The 18,159-nt window shown below is 42.3% G+C and overlaps 1 protein-coding gene across 1 annotated transcript in view; it reads right to left on the reverse strand.

Moving 5' to 3' along the window:
* The window catches only part of IFT172 (intraflagellar transport 172), a 47,098-nt gene that overhangs the window by 20,038 nt on the left and 8,901 nt on the right, over positions 1 to 18,159 (reverse strand). The window contains exons 3-23 of the mRNA XM_069072080.1: positions 17,928 to 18,040; positions 17,398 to 17,437; positions 17,041 to 17,106; positions 16,642 to 16,721; positions 16,090 to 16,177; positions 15,076 to 15,290; positions 14,439 to 14,562; positions 13,969 to 14,064; positions 9,065 to 9,226; positions 8,570 to 8,623; positions 8,197 to 8,300; positions 7,695 to 7,780; positions 5,251 to 5,363; positions 4,095 to 4,262; positions 3,162 to 3,298; positions 2,861 to 2,968; positions 2,319 to 2,403; positions 1,909 to 2,001; positions 1,520 to 1,597; positions 1,071 to 1,319; positions 175 to 253 (exon numbers count right to left, since the gene is read on the reverse strand). Coding sequence (XP_068928181.1) covers positions 175 to 253; positions 1,071 to 1,319; positions 1,520 to 1,597; positions 1,909 to 2,001; positions 2,319 to 2,403; positions 2,861 to 2,968; positions 3,162 to 3,298; positions 4,095 to 4,262; positions 5,251 to 5,363; positions 7,695 to 7,780; positions 8,197 to 8,300; positions 8,570 to 8,623; positions 9,065 to 9,226; positions 13,969 to 14,064; positions 14,439 to 14,562; positions 15,076 to 15,290; positions 16,090 to 16,177; positions 16,642 to 16,721; positions 17,041 to 17,106; positions 17,398 to 17,437; positions 17,928 to 18,040 — 2,338 coding nt within the window. The remainder of the gene's footprint in view (positions 1 to 174; positions 254 to 1,070; positions 1,320 to 1,519; positions 1,598 to 1,908; positions 2,002 to 2,318; positions 2,404 to 2,860; positions 2,969 to 3,161; positions 3,299 to 4,094; positions 4,263 to 5,250; positions 5,364 to 7,694; positions 7,781 to 8,196; positions 8,301 to 8,569; positions 8,624 to 9,064; positions 9,227 to 13,968; positions 14,065 to 14,438; positions 14,563 to 15,075; positions 15,291 to 16,089; positions 16,178 to 16,641; positions 16,722 to 17,040; positions 17,107 to 17,397; positions 17,438 to 17,927; positions 18,041 to 18,159) is intronic.

Here is an 18,159-nt window from a genome sequence, read left to right on the forward strand (position 1 = left end):
GGGGAAAAGTGGAAAAATGGGGCAGAAAAAGTGCAAAAATAGGCAGAGTCAACCCAAAGAAGAAAATAATGGGGGCCAGTGAAGGGAAGGAGTATATATAAATCACTCTCTCTCACACACACACACACACACACACACACACACAGGCAATTATTTAGTTGAGGGCACTGTTACCTTTCATGAATGCATTGCCCTTACAGTAGCACTCAAGGGCCCTCTGTGGATTCCGGATCTTCTCGAATAGATCTCCTGCCTATTAACAAGTACAATGTCAATACAGTGATTCAGTCCATGTATTGGAAGAGACAGCATGAGGAATGAAGGATTCTGAGACTGGCACTCTGGTGATCCAAGATCTCATTCCAACTCTGGAATTGCCTAGGTATGTGACATGAGGTAAGTCATTCAGCCTAAGTTCCATCCAGCATAATATTTACTATCTTATGCTATCTCTCACAGAATATGAATATATATGGGATAATACTGATGAAAGTAGATATAGCTGGTGGTGTGGTGGATAGTGTTGGGCCTAGAGTCAGGAAGACCTGAGTTCAAATCTGACCTCAGACACTTACTAGCTATTTAACCTTGACCTCTGTTTAAAAAGTCTCAGTTTTCTCAACTGTAAAATAGGGTTAATAATAGCACCTATCTTCCAGGGTTATTGTGAGAATCAAATGAGATAATATTTGTAAGATGCTTAATACACTATCTGCCACATAGTAGGCAACATATAAGTGCTTATTATTATTATTATTACTAGGAACATGTTAAGATGTAATACCAAAGCTATTATTGTTAAAAAAAATTTACCTCTCCCATCACAACATCAAGATGAATCAGGCCAATGAATGTAAAAGAATCAGGCCAATAAGGACTTAGGCTCTCTATCACAGAGCTCTTCTTTGGTGAGTGCAGGGATACTGGGCCCCAGGAACCTAGTGTTTGGGGTTTTTTTTTGAGGGGGGAAAGCAAGGCAGTTGGGGTTAGGTGACTTGCCCAAGTAAAGACCTAGTGTTGATTATAGACTAAGGTGTAGTCAGGGAAATGAACTAGGAAGTTTGTCTTACCCTCTCAAACAATTCTCCTTTGATAAGGGCTGATGTGATGTGTTCCACTAGTTCACTGTTGGCCAGCAGTTCTTCTCGAGCCAGAATCAACCGAGCAGCTTTGGCAGGGAGTCCAGCCTTAAGGTAGAGGCTGATGGCAGCCAGCCCATCCCCCTGGTTTTCCTGTAATTCACCTGCCCTTTCTTCCTGCTGTGTATCCATAAGCCACTGATAATAACCCCGGCGTAGCTTTTCCAGGGCAGGGTGACCCTAAAGGCAGAAGAGGGAAATTATGAAAGTTGGTATGTGCTTCCACACTCGGGATCTGGGTTGCTCCAGATCTCTACTAATCTCATTAGGCTCAAACCACACCCCTACTTTCTTGTCTTATCTACAAAAGGAGAAAATTTCTGAAGTGAGGTGAGAAAGGAAATTTACTTCTGAAGAGCTGTGGGAAGAGCAATCTATACCTTGGCCTCAGCCACAGCAATGCATTCATCCCAGCGGTGCAGTTCTTGATACATGGCCATAGCTTCCTCAACAGCATTCTGAGAGATCAGAGGGAAAGAAAATGGAAATATGAAGAAGGTATGAGCATCATCCACCAGTCACCTGGCCCTCCTCAGCTGGTCTGCCCTGAGAGTTGTCAAAAACACAGGGAATTCACTTTGACTTTCTATCACACACATTTACAAAACCATTAACCACACAACATTCTCCCAGAACTCTTTCCAGCCTTTGGGTAAAAGAAGTTTGTAGCTGTTGTTTTTATTTCCCTACTAGTTTCCTCACTATATGTGAGTTTTTCTTCCATCTCTCTAGATTACTTATTCATATCCATGCAAACCCATCCTATTACTTGTTCCAGAAAGATCATTTCTGCCAATTTGTAGTTCTTCTCCAGCATGGCCAGACGTGCTCGGACCTGATAGAAGTCAGTTCCTTCCCCACCCTGCCAAAGAAAAAGGAGACATTAACGATAGGTGTGTGCAAAGAGAGGTGTGTGCAGGGAAGAGGAAGGAGAATGTAACTAGATGGTAAGAAGGGCTACAGGGTCTTGGATGCTAAAGGATCAGGGTACTAAAAATTGTGAAAACTCTTGAGGCTTAAAGGTCAAGAGGACTAAGAAGGTATCCCGAAATAACTGATGTCTCTTAGTGAGGGGGTGGTAAAAAGTAAAGGGATGACCAGAAAGCTACAAATCACAAAGTTAAAAAATTGAGGAATTTAAATTTAAAAGACTGAAAGAATCAGAAGGCTGATACTTACATATTCTCTGGACACCTGGTCTGCAATCTCATTGGTCTCATGTAGAAATCGAGCTTTTGCTACATGTCCCAAAGCAGAGAAGCACCTGGAAGGAGGAGCATGACAAAGTGTAAATCTGGATGGGGCTGACAAGGGCAGTAGAGCTAGTGAACAACTGAGGATTGAAAAAATGTAATAGCAGAAACGGTTCCTACCCTAAAGAAATTTATAACCATAGTCTTCCAGGATCCTAGGAGGGGATGCATCAAGAAAAGACTTTTCCTTTCTTTTAGAGGGGGGGGAAGGCAGGGCAATTGGGGTTAAGTGACTTGCCCAAGGTCACACAACTAGTAAATGTGTCAAATGTCTGAGGCTGGATTTGAACTCAGGTCCTCCTGACTCCAGGGTTGGTGCTATATTCACTGTACCACCTAGCTGCTCCAAGAAAAGATTTTAAGGAAGGACTCAGGAAGGCAGGATTGTAACATGGTTGTACCTACTTTGGCTATCTACCTTCCTAGCTCTCAAAACTTTCAGTATCTTAATGCAACCCTCTGACTTACCTTTCTGCAATATGTAGCTGTCTTACTTCCAGGGCAAGTTTGCTTAATGTTTTCCACATTGCCTCTGTTTCTGGGGTCATTTCCAGAGTTTCCAGGAATGCGGCTGCTCTAGAAGTGACATGAAGAATGACCACAGGATTAGAAAACACAGGACAGTGGAATATCAGAGCAGGAAAATTGGCCCTTGATGGCCCTCCCTCCCTGAGCCACTCTTCCTCAGGATTAGCAGTACCCAAACCAGGCTCTTCTTTCTACTCTAGTTTTAACCCCTGCCTCCCTGTGCCCCTGCCCATCCCCTCACCGGGTGTAGTTGCCGTCATCAATGGCGGTCCCAAATTCGATGAGCCCTTCATCCAATGTATAGGCAATAGTCGTCACACCTTCGGTCACCATCACCTCTGTCTTTCCCCCACCCCGTTCCAGACTCACGACATCACCCTGTGGATTCACCCCCAGTCAGGTTCTGGATTAATATCTCTCCTTTGGATTAATCTCCTATTAAGAGACTAGGCCCACCCTTGTCCACTCCCATTTTCTTTCACTCTTGAGGGAATTATACAGTAACATGATTTTCTTGGGTCTTATCCTGGGGCACAGCATTTCAGCATCTATTATATGCTATTAAGTCCTTGGGCAAAAGTGGGATCCAACAGGCAAAACTGCACCAATGCCTAACGGTAATGGTGCCAATCAGCACTGGATTTTCAGTGCCAATCAACATTGGATTTCAATGCATTCCTCATCTGCTACCCCTAAACATGTTGGTGGCTCCAAGATTAACCTGAAAGTATAAATCAGGATATTCTCTACTCTGTATACCTAAGCTAATCTAGAATCCTTCCAAGATTTCTAATTAAGCAGGTGGGCAGTGCTGAGGGAAAAGGGATTTGAGATAGCCTAGATCAAACCAGGATTCCACCAAATGAACCAGAATATATATGGAGGTAGATCTAGATACAATTGACCTAGGTAGGGTTCTTCTAAACTACAAGCAGGCTCTCCAAATTGACTTTACCTCAGTCTGAGGAGTATGTTGCAGTGGACTTTGTAGCACTGTGGCACAGGTTACTATTTACATCATACTAATGACCCTTCATGCTTCCCTAAGGCTCTCTCTATACCTCAGCTGAAGATCATGAAAATTATAACTAAGCTGTGCCAAAATCTGAATTAACAGAATACTAGGTTGTTCCTGTCAGGCACTGTGATTGAAATTCTCCAGGCCCCACCATACCCTAATAGAAGACATGGTGACCCTCTCGGGTGCCTCAATGTTGTACCACACACACAAGCTGTTCCGGTTCTGAGCTACTAGCACATCGCTTCCTGGCACCCACTGCACGTAGGAGCAGAAATTCAGGATCATCGTCTTGGAGCTGCTTTCAATGTCATACAAGTGCAACTGAGGAGAGGATGGGTAGAAGAAAGAGAATCAGTAGGAAATGCAGTAGGGGTCTCCCCTAGTGGGAAGAGCAGTTGGTAAATGAAGATTTTGTGGTGAACGTGATTCTCAGAGGTAAGGGTACATCTACTCAGGTACATACCACCCCTCAAACTCCTCAAGCTGTATCCCTTTTAGTCAATTCAGATCTGAAATATTCTGGTTTTGAGAAACCAGGGGGTCAGAAAGGCATGCAGTGTACATGTCCTTTAACATAGCATAGGCCTCTTATGACCACTTACTTACTTTGTGGGAGCGTTCACTAACAACAGGCCAGACTTGACACTTCTAGATCAGCTCCAGAAAACCTGATGTGTCCAGAATCACAAGTTCTGAGCTCTAGGCCATGGGATGTGTCAAAAGGTCTGATCTTTATGATTGTCTTTCACTTAATTGAAAAATTATCAGATTGTTTCTTTGCCCTCTATGTAGAACTTTAACATTATGATATTATGCTGCACTGAGAGTCATCAGAATAACCTTTAAGGTATAAGTTCATGAATTAATGAGGGAACAAAAGAGGAATAGTCTTAATAGTTACTTTCACTATTGTACCAATGTTGGTGTAGGGGTAGGTGAAAATCAGTTAGCCAAAGAGATTAGGATTACAAGGGTAGGAAGTTCCCAAATTACAAAAATCTTGAGAGAGCTGGCATACACCAATGACTGACCCCCTTTCCCACATCCCCATCATGGTACTACAATACAGTGCTACAATGATGACAGTAGAGGGATGGATGCTGATCACTCAGGCAATCTGTGCCATCCATCATTGAATGGTTAGTGTACAGAAGAAGCAAGAAGTAGTGATCACCAGGTAGTAGCAGAAGCAGCCTGACTTTCTAGACTCCCTCATTCATCTACTACTAGCAACATCTGCACCATGACCTCCATAAACTGTGCCTGTGGCTATTGCCCAAGTCACCAGTTCTGGAGCCCGGCATCTTACACGAAGTTTCCGGTCCCTGAAGAGCAACTTGTGTCCAGTCTCATTGAGCTCCAACCAGTCTACACGGCTGTCATGGCTGATGGTACCAATGTTGTAGCCACCAACCAAGTCCACTGCAGAATTAAGAAGAGGGGTCATGAAGAGCTTAGTGATATCATGGGACCAACCACCAAGTACCAAGATAGTTTGGAAAAGGCTCCAAAGGCATCAAGAATTCTGTATCGTCCCAAAGTATATCACATAGTGATGTAACATTATTTTGTTAGGATGCTTAACATGCTGACTCTTCTGGAATTTTTGGAGTGGAGTTCAGGTCTTTAGTGAAACCAAAGAGTCCAGACTAATTCAAAGAATATAATTCACATCTAGGATTCTTGAAGGTTTAGAGGAAGGTAGAATTGTTTGTATATCTGGCCTCATTCAGAACTCTAAATCAGAACAGGGTTGAACCAGGAGGAGCTCAATAGAGATCACTCAGTTTGAACTTGCCCCACACAAGACACAGGTGACTATAATTTCAAAGGTGTTGGAAGACCTCATCGAGGCAAACCTAAGACAAACCTCAGGAATATAATCTCAACTTAATATTCACCTCACAGATATACAATTTATAAATGAAATGTTCCTCAAGTTTATGTTCATATGAAATATTTTCTTGATCAGTAAGCTTAATTATGTTGTTGTCATATGAGGATTCAGGGAAGAACATAATAAATGTAGGCAAGAAGGGAGAAAAACAGTAGGGCAAGAAAAACCAGGTGGGCCCACTTACGAGTTGTGTAATCACTGGCAAGTCACTTGGCCTCAATAGCCCTTAGTCCCTTAATTTGTAAGCTGAGCATAGTAAAACTACTGCTGCATCCCTCATGGGGTTGTTGTGTAGGAAGCACTTATGAACTTTACAGTAAAACATGAGATACTCTTGCTTTGGTGCAGCTAATATATCATGTCTGATTGCCCCATCCAGGAACAAACGGAGGTGTGTGTCTTACAACAGGAGAAGCAATAGACACAATGGCATAAATCAACACTGACAGTCCCAGAAGGAAACTAGTGACCTGCCCAGACATAATGCAGACAAAAATAAAAGTCCCTCATCTCCTGCCATCTCCCTACACATCCATTTGTAAGGATTCTGGGGTCTTTGTTCCTCAGGCTGAATTGCATGCTGGGTTCTTTAGTCCCCAGCTGTGCAATTAGCTCTTGTCACTCGGACTTCATTCAAACCTCTTAGAGCTTCAGGATGTGAAATTAGAGGGGTAGACTAAATATTTATATGGCTCATTCAGCTCTAATGATCACTCAAAATGAGATCTGTCCCATGGTGAAGTAGGCTACCTTGGGAGGTGGTGGTTTCCCCTGCAATTGAGGTCCTCAGGCAAAAGCCAGAGGATCCCTTGTCAAGTACATTGTGGAGGGGAGCATAGGTTAGATTGGATGTCCCTTCCAATTCTAAAGTTCAGTGATTCTGTGAAAGCTTAGCTAAAGATAAACTGGAAGCATGGAGCAGGAGTGTGGTCAATCAGGGTTGGCGGGTGATCAGGAAGGCCATGGGATTTAGGTCAGGCACGTCATATGGCAAAGGGTTTTTCAGAGTTGTTAGTCCTCCCTCAATAGAGTCCCAATTACACCACTACTCCTTATATACCATTAGTTCCTGCCTTTCATTAAATGTTTAGGCTAAAGACCAATTAATGACTAATTGAGACAAAAGGACTAAAAAATAAAGTATCCTTCTTTCCATACTTTACTTGAAGGCAACTATGTGGTACAGAGAATAGAATGCTGGGCCTGGAGTCAAGGAAAACTCATTTTCTTTACATGTTTGCCCCATTTTCCTCATCTGTAAAATGAGCTAAAGAAGGAAATAGCAAACCACTCCAGTATCTTTGAAAACAACAACAACGACAAAACCACAAACAAATCAAAACCTAAATGGGATAATGAAGAATCGAATAAGACTAAACAACATACTTTTTACTAAAATGGGGAGGGGCCCCCACAGAGTCAGTTCCAGACTTGTGATTTCCTTAGTATAGGGAAATTAGCGGTGAAGAAACTCTCTCTAGGAATGGAGATGGGCACCTTTCAGCAACTTATATTCTAACCTAAATTGCTTCAGGTCACTGAGAGGTTAAAGTGACAGCCAATATGGATCAGATTGGTCTTTGAACCCAAGTCTTCCTGACTCTGAGGCTGGTTCTCTATCCATCATCTCATGATGCCCGAGATACAAATGTATATAAGTAAACATTACATTAGAACAGACAATGATAATAAGAATAATTCACACTGATAATGTGTTTAGAGAGTTTTAAGGTTTGCAAGACAGACAATGCAAAGTATTATTATCCACATTTTATAGATAAGGACATTGGGACCCTGATCAGTTAAGTACAATGTAGGTGCACAGTATGTCTATTTGAATTGTATAATGCTCTTACCAACTGCAATAGTCTTAATGTCTATGAGATAAGCCAGCTTCTTGTTCTCTTCCATTCCCCGCTGCCGTCTCTCATTGATACGGACACTTCAAGAAAAATATTAGGGTACAAACAAGGTTTAGGTTCTTGGCATCTGGATGCTGATTTTTCTTTCTGGCTCAGACCTATGATTCTGTGGGGTAGTGAGCTTCAGGTGAGGAACTCCCTTCACAATGAAAATCTACATTCTCAGCAACATATAATCAAATGGAGTCAGCTGGGACATTGAGAGGTTAAATAACCTGCCCAGAATCACAAAGCCAATATGTGTTAGACTTAGAAGAACTTGAACTAACTAAGGTCCTCCTCACTCCAAGGTGGGCTCTTTAACTAAAACCCCAAATGCTCTCTATCTATGTCTCTCTAAGTTTTTGAAGCGGGGTATGACTGGGTGTTGGTCTCACTTGAAGGGATGAGGGTCACAAGTCAGAGTAAAAGGCAAGGTGGGGTTTCTGCATTTTACCTGATGAGGTGGGGGTTCATGAATTCAGTACGCACAGAGCCTAGGATGTCATTATTCCCATATTCCACCAGAGTCAGCTCTCCAGCATTGAAGATCATGCAGACCTGGAAGAAAAGTGACAGCAACATATTAACCAAGATTTTGTTTCAGAAAGGAAAAAAAAATGTGGAGTGTGGCATTTAGAACACTGATTCTCAAACCGAGAAGCTCACAATTCTTTTTACTTCACTCCTCTACTTAATCAGCGATCTCTCCTACCATTATCTTCTCTATTCACTGCCAGGTCTCTTGAGTAGGAAGTGAGAGACTGGAAAAGACTGGGATAGTCAAGGGATTAGTAAATCAGGTGGTCCATAAATTCAGCTCCACTCACATTCTCATTTTCAAAGAAATACTTCTCATTGCCGCCAGATCCCTGCCAAGCCACCTGCAATAGGGGAAGATAAGAAGATTAATCAAGATACAAATCCAAGAGGCTTGTGTGTGTGTGGGGGGGGGGCGGGGTTGGAGGAAAATATTATAGAAGAGAGCCAGAAGGAGCCTGATAGTGGACATTACACGAGGCTCCAGTGGCAGATTCTCTGGCTCTCTTGGTTTCCCTCTCTTCTACCCTACCACATCTCTAAGGAATCTAAATACAGTAAAATACCATGCTTTTTAAAGATCTCTCTGTCCCAGCCCCATGAACCTTCTGGGTCCCTATGCCAGACCTTTAACACTGAAATGATTAAAACCAGATCATCTAGAACCAAAATGACTATGATGCCTAAAGACTTGTCCCCACCTCCTATTCCTCAGGCATTCTGAGGAATGGATTCCTATAACCCATCCAAAATAGCCCCACAACTCCTACGTCCTTGGTCCCTACCTCACTGAGTCGATTGGTGTTCAGGTCCCCTAGCAGCAGTGTATCGGAGGTATGGGCCACCAGATATCTCTCCTTGCCCAGAATCTTCACCTCCTCTACCTCATACCCATAGTGAGACTTGAGGACCACACGAGTGCCTGATGAAAGATTCTTCACAATCACCTGGGTAGAAAGCAATGCACAGAGAACCACTACATATAATGTTAATCGCTAAAGAGGCCTTGGAGATTATCTCGTTTAACTCCCTCTTTTTATGCATGGGGAAATGCCCATAGGGATGAAGTGACTTATTTAAGATCCTATAGGTACTAAGTAGCAGAGCTAGAATCTGCCTTTTTTTTTTTTTGGAGGGGGAGGGCAGAGCAATTGGGGTTAAGTGACTTGCCCAAAGTCACACAGCTAGTAAGTGTTAAGTGTCTGAGGCTGGATTTGAACTCAGGTCCTCCTGACTTCAGGGTCAGTGCGCTATTCACTGAACCACCTAGCTGTCCCCACAGAGCTAGAATTTGAACCCTGATTTTCTATCAATCAGTTTTAGATTAGTACTCTTCCCATTATACCACAATGCCTTTCTCTTAAACATTTCATCCTAGGAGGAGTCAGTATCCTGAACCCTACCCATCTTCTCACCTATCCTGGCTTTTCCACAAGCACAAGTCAGGGGTTGGTACTGATTTAGTGGGGATACAGTGAGTAGAGGAGAATGTGAAAGGAGTAAAGCGTTGATGCTCAACATAACAACTCACATAAATATCAACTTCCTTTCCTCTTAGCTTAACTCTCTACAGTCTGGCTTCCAATCATCATTCAACTAAAACTGCTCTTCAAAGTTCTCAACTGCCAAATCTAATGGCCTTTTCTTGACCCTAATCCTTCTCAAACTCTACATATTTTTTGACACTGCTGATCACTCCCTCCTCCTTGAAATTCTCTTCTAAGTTTCTGGGATACCACTCTTCTCTGGTTCTCTTCCTACCTGTCTGACAGCTTCTTCTCTGTCTGCTTTGCTGGATCTTCATCCAGTTCATACCCACTAACAGTGAGTGGCCTATAGGACACTCTTCTTTTCTCTCTCTATACCGTTTCTATACTTGGTGTTCTTGTCAGCTCTCATGGAGTCAATATAATCATCTTTATGCTAACGATTCTCAAATATACTTATTCAGCCCTAACCTTTCTGCTGACCTCTAGTTTCACATCTATAACTGCCTATTAGACATTCTGAACTAGATTTCCCAAAGACATCTTAAACTCAATGTGTAAAACTGAATTCATTATTTTTCCCTCAAAATCCCCCCCTTCCAAATTTCTCCATTATGTTGAGGGCACTACCATCCTCCCAGTCATCCAGGCTCACAACCTAGGAGTCATCCTCAATTCTTCTCTCTTATCCCCCATTTCCAATCTGTTGCTAAGACCTGTCAGTTTTATCTCACATATGTCCCATTATCTTCTCTGACACAGCTACCACTTTGGTGTAGGCCATTATCATCTCATGCTTAGACTGTTTTAATAGCATGCTGGGTAGTCTGCCTGCCACAAGTGTCCCCCCACTCCAATCTATCCTCCACTCAGCTGTCAAAGTGATTTTCCCAAAGTATAGGTCTGAACATGTTGCCCCCACTACTCATTGAATTCAGTGGCTCCCTATCACCCCCAGGATCAAATAAAAATTCTTTTTGGCATTCAGAGACCTTCATAACCCGGCCCCTTCTCTCCTACTCCACCCCTGTTCCCTTCTCTAGTCTTCCCACATTCCGCTCATTGATCCAGTAACACTGACTTCCTTGCTGTTCTTTGAACAAGGCATTCTATCTCTCAACTCTGGACCCCCATGCCTGGGATGTTCTCCTGGCTTTCCTGGTTTTCTTCAAGGCCCAGATAAAAATCACACTTTCTACAGGAAATCTTTTATGATCCCTTGTCATTCTGGTGCCTTTCTTCTTGACTATCTCCAATTTTTATAACAGGAAAGAACTCGTTAGAGAAGCAGTATAGCACAGTAAATAAAAAGCTGGCCACACAAATAGGAGATGTCTTCCACATGTTGACGGTGGGGTGCTGTACAAATGACCTGAACTCTAAGTACCCTGGGTAACTCTCTCCGGTTATCATTGGTATCAGCTGTACAGGCACAGAACTGCATTGGTAGAGGAAGTCTGCCATACAATGGAGAGTCCTACACCAATTAAATCACAGGTTGGCAAAAAAACAAAAAACTCAACCCAACAACAAAAAATAAAACAAAACAAAAATCTGGAAACCAAAAATGCCTACTAATTGGGGAATGGCTAAACAAAATGTGGTACAAGAACGTAATATTATTACTATGCCATAATAAATGGAGATTATGAAGAGTTTTAAGAAATGAGGAAATTTCTATGAACTGATGCAGAATATGTTAAGCAGAACCAGAAATACAATATACATAATGACTATAACATAAATGAATAAACAAAAACCCAAAACAACTGAATGCTGTGTAATGATAATGAGCAAGCTTGACCCTACAGAAGAGTTGAGCAAATTAACCTCTCTCCCTTCTTTGCATAGACTTTGAATATGTAATATTATACATATTCTCAGACAAAGTTGATGTGTGGGTTGGTTTTGCTGAATTTTTTTGCTTTAATTTTTTGATATAAGGAATAGCTAATTGGATAAGGAAGGGAGAAGGTAGATATTTGGACATGAAACTGACAGTCCAGAGGATGTTGAGGGTGGCACAGAGCATGGAACCTACAACTCTCCTTAGGTTCAAGGCCTGCCTACTTGCTTGCTTATCTGCTTGTCCCTAGGAGAAACAGAGTAAGAGCCTGGAGGTTCTGCCTTTTCTTGGGCCCTGGTACTCTTTTAGCCCTTCTGACTGCTGTGGGAGAGAGTGTCTGATAGGTGAGCCCCTCCCAGAGAATCAAGGTCTGCCTGAGTGCTTTTATGCCCCTTGGAAGGGATTAAGTCTTGAGGTTCCGGGAGGCTAAGTGTCGGAGTGAATAGAGCACTGGCCCTGAAGTCAGGAGGACCTGAGTTCAAATCCTGCCTCAGACACCAGACACACTTACTAGCTGTGTGACTTTGGGCAAGTCACTTAACCCCAATTGCCCTCCAAAAAGCAAAAAAAAAAAAAAAAGACTTGAGGTTCTGTCCTATCCTGGACCGAACTGTTGAGCCTAGCTCCATGACCTGCCCTTGGGCTCTGGATATGCCCCAGGGCTCAAGAAATAAGATACCACTCTCACCCTAGGTTGGACATAGCCCTTTAACCTGAAATCAGCCTCTAGCCCTCGCCATCTGGCCTTCAGTAGCCAAAGGAAATAAAGTAAGGGAAGGCCCCTCTCGATAATGGGCCTGCCCTAGGGGTTGGAGGGAGGGAAAGGAAGAGTCTGCCTGGGGAAAAAGGAAACAAGACCTGGAGTTTCTGCCTGGTCCTAGGCCCTGGCCCTCTTGACCTGGGTCTGCTGAGAGACTGAGAACCTGGACCCTGAGCTATCCCTTCTTTGGGCTCAGGGCTATCATGCCTGTCTGCCTGTCCAGGTTCTTGGCTCTTGATCCTCTGCATTTCTGGTCTTTGGCTTTCTTTGGTCTATCTGGCCACCTTGGCCACAGTCAAGTGCCCTGGAATCACTGTATATGGAAGAAATATGTCCCTCCCCAACCCCCTACTCCTTATTCCCCTCTCGTAAGTTAGGTCTCTCTATCCAAAAGGAAAGGGAATCAATCCCAATGAATCTGAGAGCAGGTTTCGTCTCAGAATTGATATGAAGAAAAAATGAGATAGATAATATTTATAAAGTACTTTACAAACCTTAAAGTACTATATAAATGCTAGTTACTTATAAATTAACTATCAGTAAAAGGAAGGTAATCAATAAAAATAAGATTTAAAAGGCATCATGGTGTAATTTATAGAGAATTGGCCTTAGAGTTGGGAAATCCTAGGTTCAAATCCTGCCTTTGATATGTACTAGCTGTGTGGCCCTGGGCAAGTATCTTAACTTCTCAGTGCCCCAGGCAACTCTCTTAAGTTGAAGAAAAAGTACTTACCTGCATTGGTAGAGGGAATTTCCTTACCAGAAGCTCCCAATACTTGTTTGTTTGTTTGTTTTTATTAATTTGTTTGTTTCCTTTTAGTTCACAGGATTCAATTCCACAATTCCTTGAGTTTCACATTTTGTCCCCCTCCCTCCCCTCCCCTCCCATGGCAGCATATAGTCAAGTATAGGATCTGTAAATACATCAGTCAGGTTATAAAGACGGATTGTATCAGATGGAATGAAAAATGGCAAAGAGGACATAAAACCAAATAAGAGAAGGAAAAAGAGCAGGTATTTTGAAGAACCTCCCAATACTAATGAAATCACAGGTCTAGTCCAAAAAAAAAAATTTAAAAATTAGCAAACTCTATTGCAACATGGTAGAGTGGAAGCAGAGTTGGATTGGGTGTCAGGGGACATATCTGAATCCCAGATTTGTGGCCACAGGCACTTCATCTAAGTCTGTGTCCTCATCTTAATAAGGGGATAATAATATTTGCACTATTTCTCTTAACATACGTATGAGAAAAATGCTTATAAACTTTAAAGCAGTGTGTATGAGTTATTCTTCTTTCTTAAGACAGTTCACAAGATAATTTCAGACTAGAAAAGACTGAGAATTCGTCTCTAGAGACCAGTTTAAAAGATCTGATGTCTGCCAGTCTCTTCTCTAAAAACAAGGAAGTGTTGTGGCTTGAAGGAAGGAAACTACCCTGATGTGACCGGCTCTTCACTGAAGCCCTGCCTGCAGTGTGATGAAAATAGTTCTCCTTGGATAAGAACAGTGATATATTGGGGCGGGGGGGAAAGGAAATAGAATAAAGCTGAATGATTCATGGCAAAACCTGGATTTGTGGACTATGTCCTACTTACCTGGCTTGGTCCTACATATGTCAGCTCAAATTTGTTCTTGTAAATACTTCTTCGGAGGCAGCAGTCAAACTGTTCTACCCCGCCACACAATGTGCCCTGTGAGAAAAAATGGCAGCATCTGGAAGCCACTAAAAAGTGTTGAGGCAGAATTATTAACCAGGGAGAAGCATCTGGGGACACAGAGAATATGTGGAAGAGAGCTGGCAGTAAGCATTACAAAAGCAAAATATGGCAGAAGCAGGGCATCACAAAGTGGTAAGACATTGGTGAAGCACTAGACCTCACCTCCCAGTGACCTCTAAACAGAGAAAATTTAATTTCTCCTCCCTACTTCCAGTCCCTGGATTGGTAGAAAGGGTACAAAAGAAGGTACAGCTACTGGTGGGGTCAGGTAAACATCCTTAGGGAAAAAGGATTTTCCTAGGAAAGGGAAAAGTTGTTGTCAGGAAGGGAGTTCTAAGTAAACATACTGCACAAAGTCGGGAGCCATCCCTCTTCCAGGCTAAGGCAGTAACTGTGTATAGATTTTCAATCTCTTTGGGCTTTGCCTCCTCCCAGATGCTTCGTCGGGGGCTCCAATTAAGCACTCGGAGCCTAGGGATATAAGGACACAAAGCATATGGCTTGTAGAAGGAATGGGGGCTTAAGCGGAGGGGTGTAGAGGAAGGAGAAAGAATAGGGGTGTGGTACTGATGGGAAAAATGTTTTATCTTCACTGGGGAGGAAAAGGGTCAATAAGAGAGAGTGGGGAGACAAATCTAGTGGGAGAGAGAACAAAGCTTCAAGGTGACAAAAGGGTGATGGTTAGAGAAGTTGTGGAAAGGAAGGTAAGGCTAAGAAGAGAGGTGGTGAGGTGAGCTCTTAAAGATAGAGAAATGGGAAAAATCTGGAGAAAAGGAAGACGAAAGAAGTCATTTAGAAAAAGACACAAGGGGATGGAAAAAAGACAAGAAATATAGAAAAGAAAAAATAGGAAGTTTGAGGGCAAGGAGAGTAAAGAAGAAAAAAATGAGAAGAGACTAAAAGGAAGCACAGAGAAAGATGGGATGAGACTGTGGGGTGACTCCCAACATCTGTGTTGACTGTTCAACCATTTTCCTATCCCACCTGTCATAACTTCCCAGTACGACAGCTTGGCCTCCAGGACTGGCTGCAGCTGTGGTGAACTCAAGCTCCTCAGGGTCACGGCTATAATCAAAAGTTTGCAATACATGGCCTTCTTTTCCATAAGCAACAATTCTTCGGTCACAGCCAGCAGCCACAATGCTATTAGATGCCCAAGCCAAGGCAAAGGGTGGACATGGATGACTGACCAGTTTCCCCTAGAAGAGGAATGGAGGAAGTCTGGCAAGCAGCCATGTTGACTTTATTTTCATAAAAAAAACCCTTCTTTTCACCATTTCCTTCACACTTACTTTGACCACGTTCTCCCTACAGAAATTATTCCTTTAACACAAGAGAGATCCTACTTATACATACCAAAACTCCTTTAGGAAGACAACACACACACACACACACACACACACACACTCTGACCAATGTCCAAGAGGCAATTACCTCCAATACACAAAATAACTAGTTATGAGGGAGGCCTAGTCTTACAAACTGATATGAAACAAAATTAGTTTGTAAGTCCTACCAGTGAGACCACACACTGATCAATGTTCCCCAGAGTTCTCATTTCATTCTAGTCTCAAGCACTCTTTCTAAAAAAAATTTTTTTAAATTCTTTTTGGAGGGGGGAAGGCAAGGCAATTGGGGTTAATTGACTTGCCCAAGGTCACACAGCTAGTGTGTCAAGTGTCTGAGGTCATATTTGAACTCAGGTCCTCCTGACTCCAGGGCCAGTGCTCTATTCACTGTGCCACCTAGCTTACCCTCCTCAAGTACTCTTAAAGAACCATTCTCAAGAAATCCTCAACTTCTATTATCCTTATGCCTCTTATTCCCATGAATTCTTAGCCTTAGGATCTCCATCCCCTTTCTCTCCTAAGATTCTAGCCCTCTTGACTTTCCAAGTCTAAACATCTAAGTCTTCTGATCTTCCTATGAAACTCTAAGCCACTACTCACCTTTACTCTCTAAACACCTTGATTTCTGAGGATCCCTTACCATACATACCTGTGATTCCCCAGAGCCCTCATCATCAAAGAAATATCGGACAATGGTGCCATCAATATGACCAGAAAGAATTCCTTTCCCAGAGCCACTGGAAAGTCAAGATAAAAAGTAGATATTAGGAAAATAAAGTAATAATAATTGACATTTATAGAGGGTTTTAAAGGTTTATAAAGCACTCTATCTAGATCCATTATCTCATTTGAACTTAACAACAGCCTTATAAGACAGATACAACATCAATTTTTATCCCCGTTTACAAAGGAGAAAACAGCTTTAGGCGTTACAGCTTACAAATGTCAGAGCCGGGATTCAAACCCAAGTCTTACCTGACTCCAAGTCCAAAGTATTTCCCCCCCCCACTACACTACCTCTCCTAAGGCACTCCATCCCATCAATCAAGTCCTTTTGCCCTTTTGCCCTTTTACTCTCAAGCCCTATTCCAACCTGTGGCTCCCTCCATCCCTCAAATACAACCCCTCAAAAGCCATCCATTCACCCACTCCCAATATCCTTATGTCCCTCTCACCCCCAGCTGCACTCTCCCTTACTTACTTGGATGTTAGTGATACAACATAAGAATCTGTTCCATAGATGGTAGATGATTTATTGGTTTTAGTATTTGCTAAACGGACCTGAAAGAGAGAGTAAGAAGCCAAACAAAGTCTTTCTTTACCTCAACTCTGAAGAAAGGCAGCAAAAAGAGACTAGACTCTGCACATGCTCAAGACTTAAGAAGAGGGAAAGCTAAGACTAAAATAGCCTAACCCCTATTCCCTCCAGTAAAATTAAACTCACATGTTGGGAATATGAAAGCTTGTCTCAGTTCCACTGTCATTTGGTATGAATTTGATGTGAATAAAGCCAATGACCTTACCTTTATAAAATAAATACTAATACTATCCTAAGGGAGAAGAGGCCCTACTGACAACCTCTTCTGTTTCCTTCTTTTACCTTCCCTTCAGCTAGTCCAAAAACAATGATGTATTCTGCAGGCCACTGTAAACAAGTAACAGCACTCTATAAGGCAGAAAAAGAAAAAAAAGTTTTATGGAATTAGCATTGCTTATAACTATCAGAACCAATCACTACAGAAGCACTACCTTGGTCTTTTGCATGGAAAGGCACAACTGAGCTCAGAAAGAGAAAGCATATAAGAATGAGTAGTGAGACTTCTATCTCCTTGGCACCTTGACCCCTTGGAAAGAGTTAGCACCAGATATCAAACTAAGGAACTCTTAGAGAGTTAGATATCCTGATAAAAATCTCTATGTTCTAATAAAATCATCCTGAGGGAGTATAATACTTTACCGTTTGGATGAATTTATTGCAGATCACTTTCTTGTCACCCCTGCCCCAAAAAAGGAAAAAAAAAGGTATCAAAATCACAATCAATTTGTTGAAGTTAAATCTTAAGGGAAGTATCAAGAGAAGCCTTAGGTAAAGAGCAGCAAGGGAAAATACCACTGAACTTCCTCTTTAGGTCCATTTGTATTTCTATCCACAGAGGTTCCACAGGAGCATTAGATGGAAGCCTATGTGGGATTCTGAGTGGCTGTGGCTTTGTGAACAATACCAAGTTTCAGTGACACTGTCCATACCTCAGTTACTAAGTGGAGGTACAGTGCTGCTGCTTTGTTTATGTGACACTGACTCTCCTAGGAATGGGACCGGGAAAGAACAATGACAGAAGCCCCAATATCATGGTAAAGTATGGTAAATGCCTCTGTATTTTGGGCAGGTCTTAAGAGCTCATCCTTAGACCCTTCTTCCCAGGGTGTCACTTCCCCTTCACTTTTCATATCTTCCCAGTCACCCACCTTCACTATCTCTAGCCTTACCAATCTTCACCAATCTTGTATACATAGATGATATTGTCAGTCTGTCCTATGGCAATCTTAGTGGAGTCAGGAGAGAAAGCCATTCCCTTCACCACATAGCTCTTCCTTCCATACTAAAAGTGAGACAAAGGAATGCAAGTATATTAGGAGAAAGAATGAAAAAAAAACATTTATATGATTGTGCTAAAATTAAGGGCATGTGAAGGGGAAAAGGGAAGTAGATGGAATAAGA

Source organism: Petaurus breviceps, unplaced genomic scaffold (assembly GCF_028583685.1).
Source record: "Petaurus breviceps papuanus isolate PSGF00001 unplaced genomic scaffold, PetGlider_PUasm1.0 90845, whole genome shotgun sequence".
NCBI classification, from domain to species: domain Eukaryota; kingdom Metazoa; phylum Chordata; class Mammalia; order Diprotodontia; family Petauridae; genus Petaurus; species Petaurus breviceps.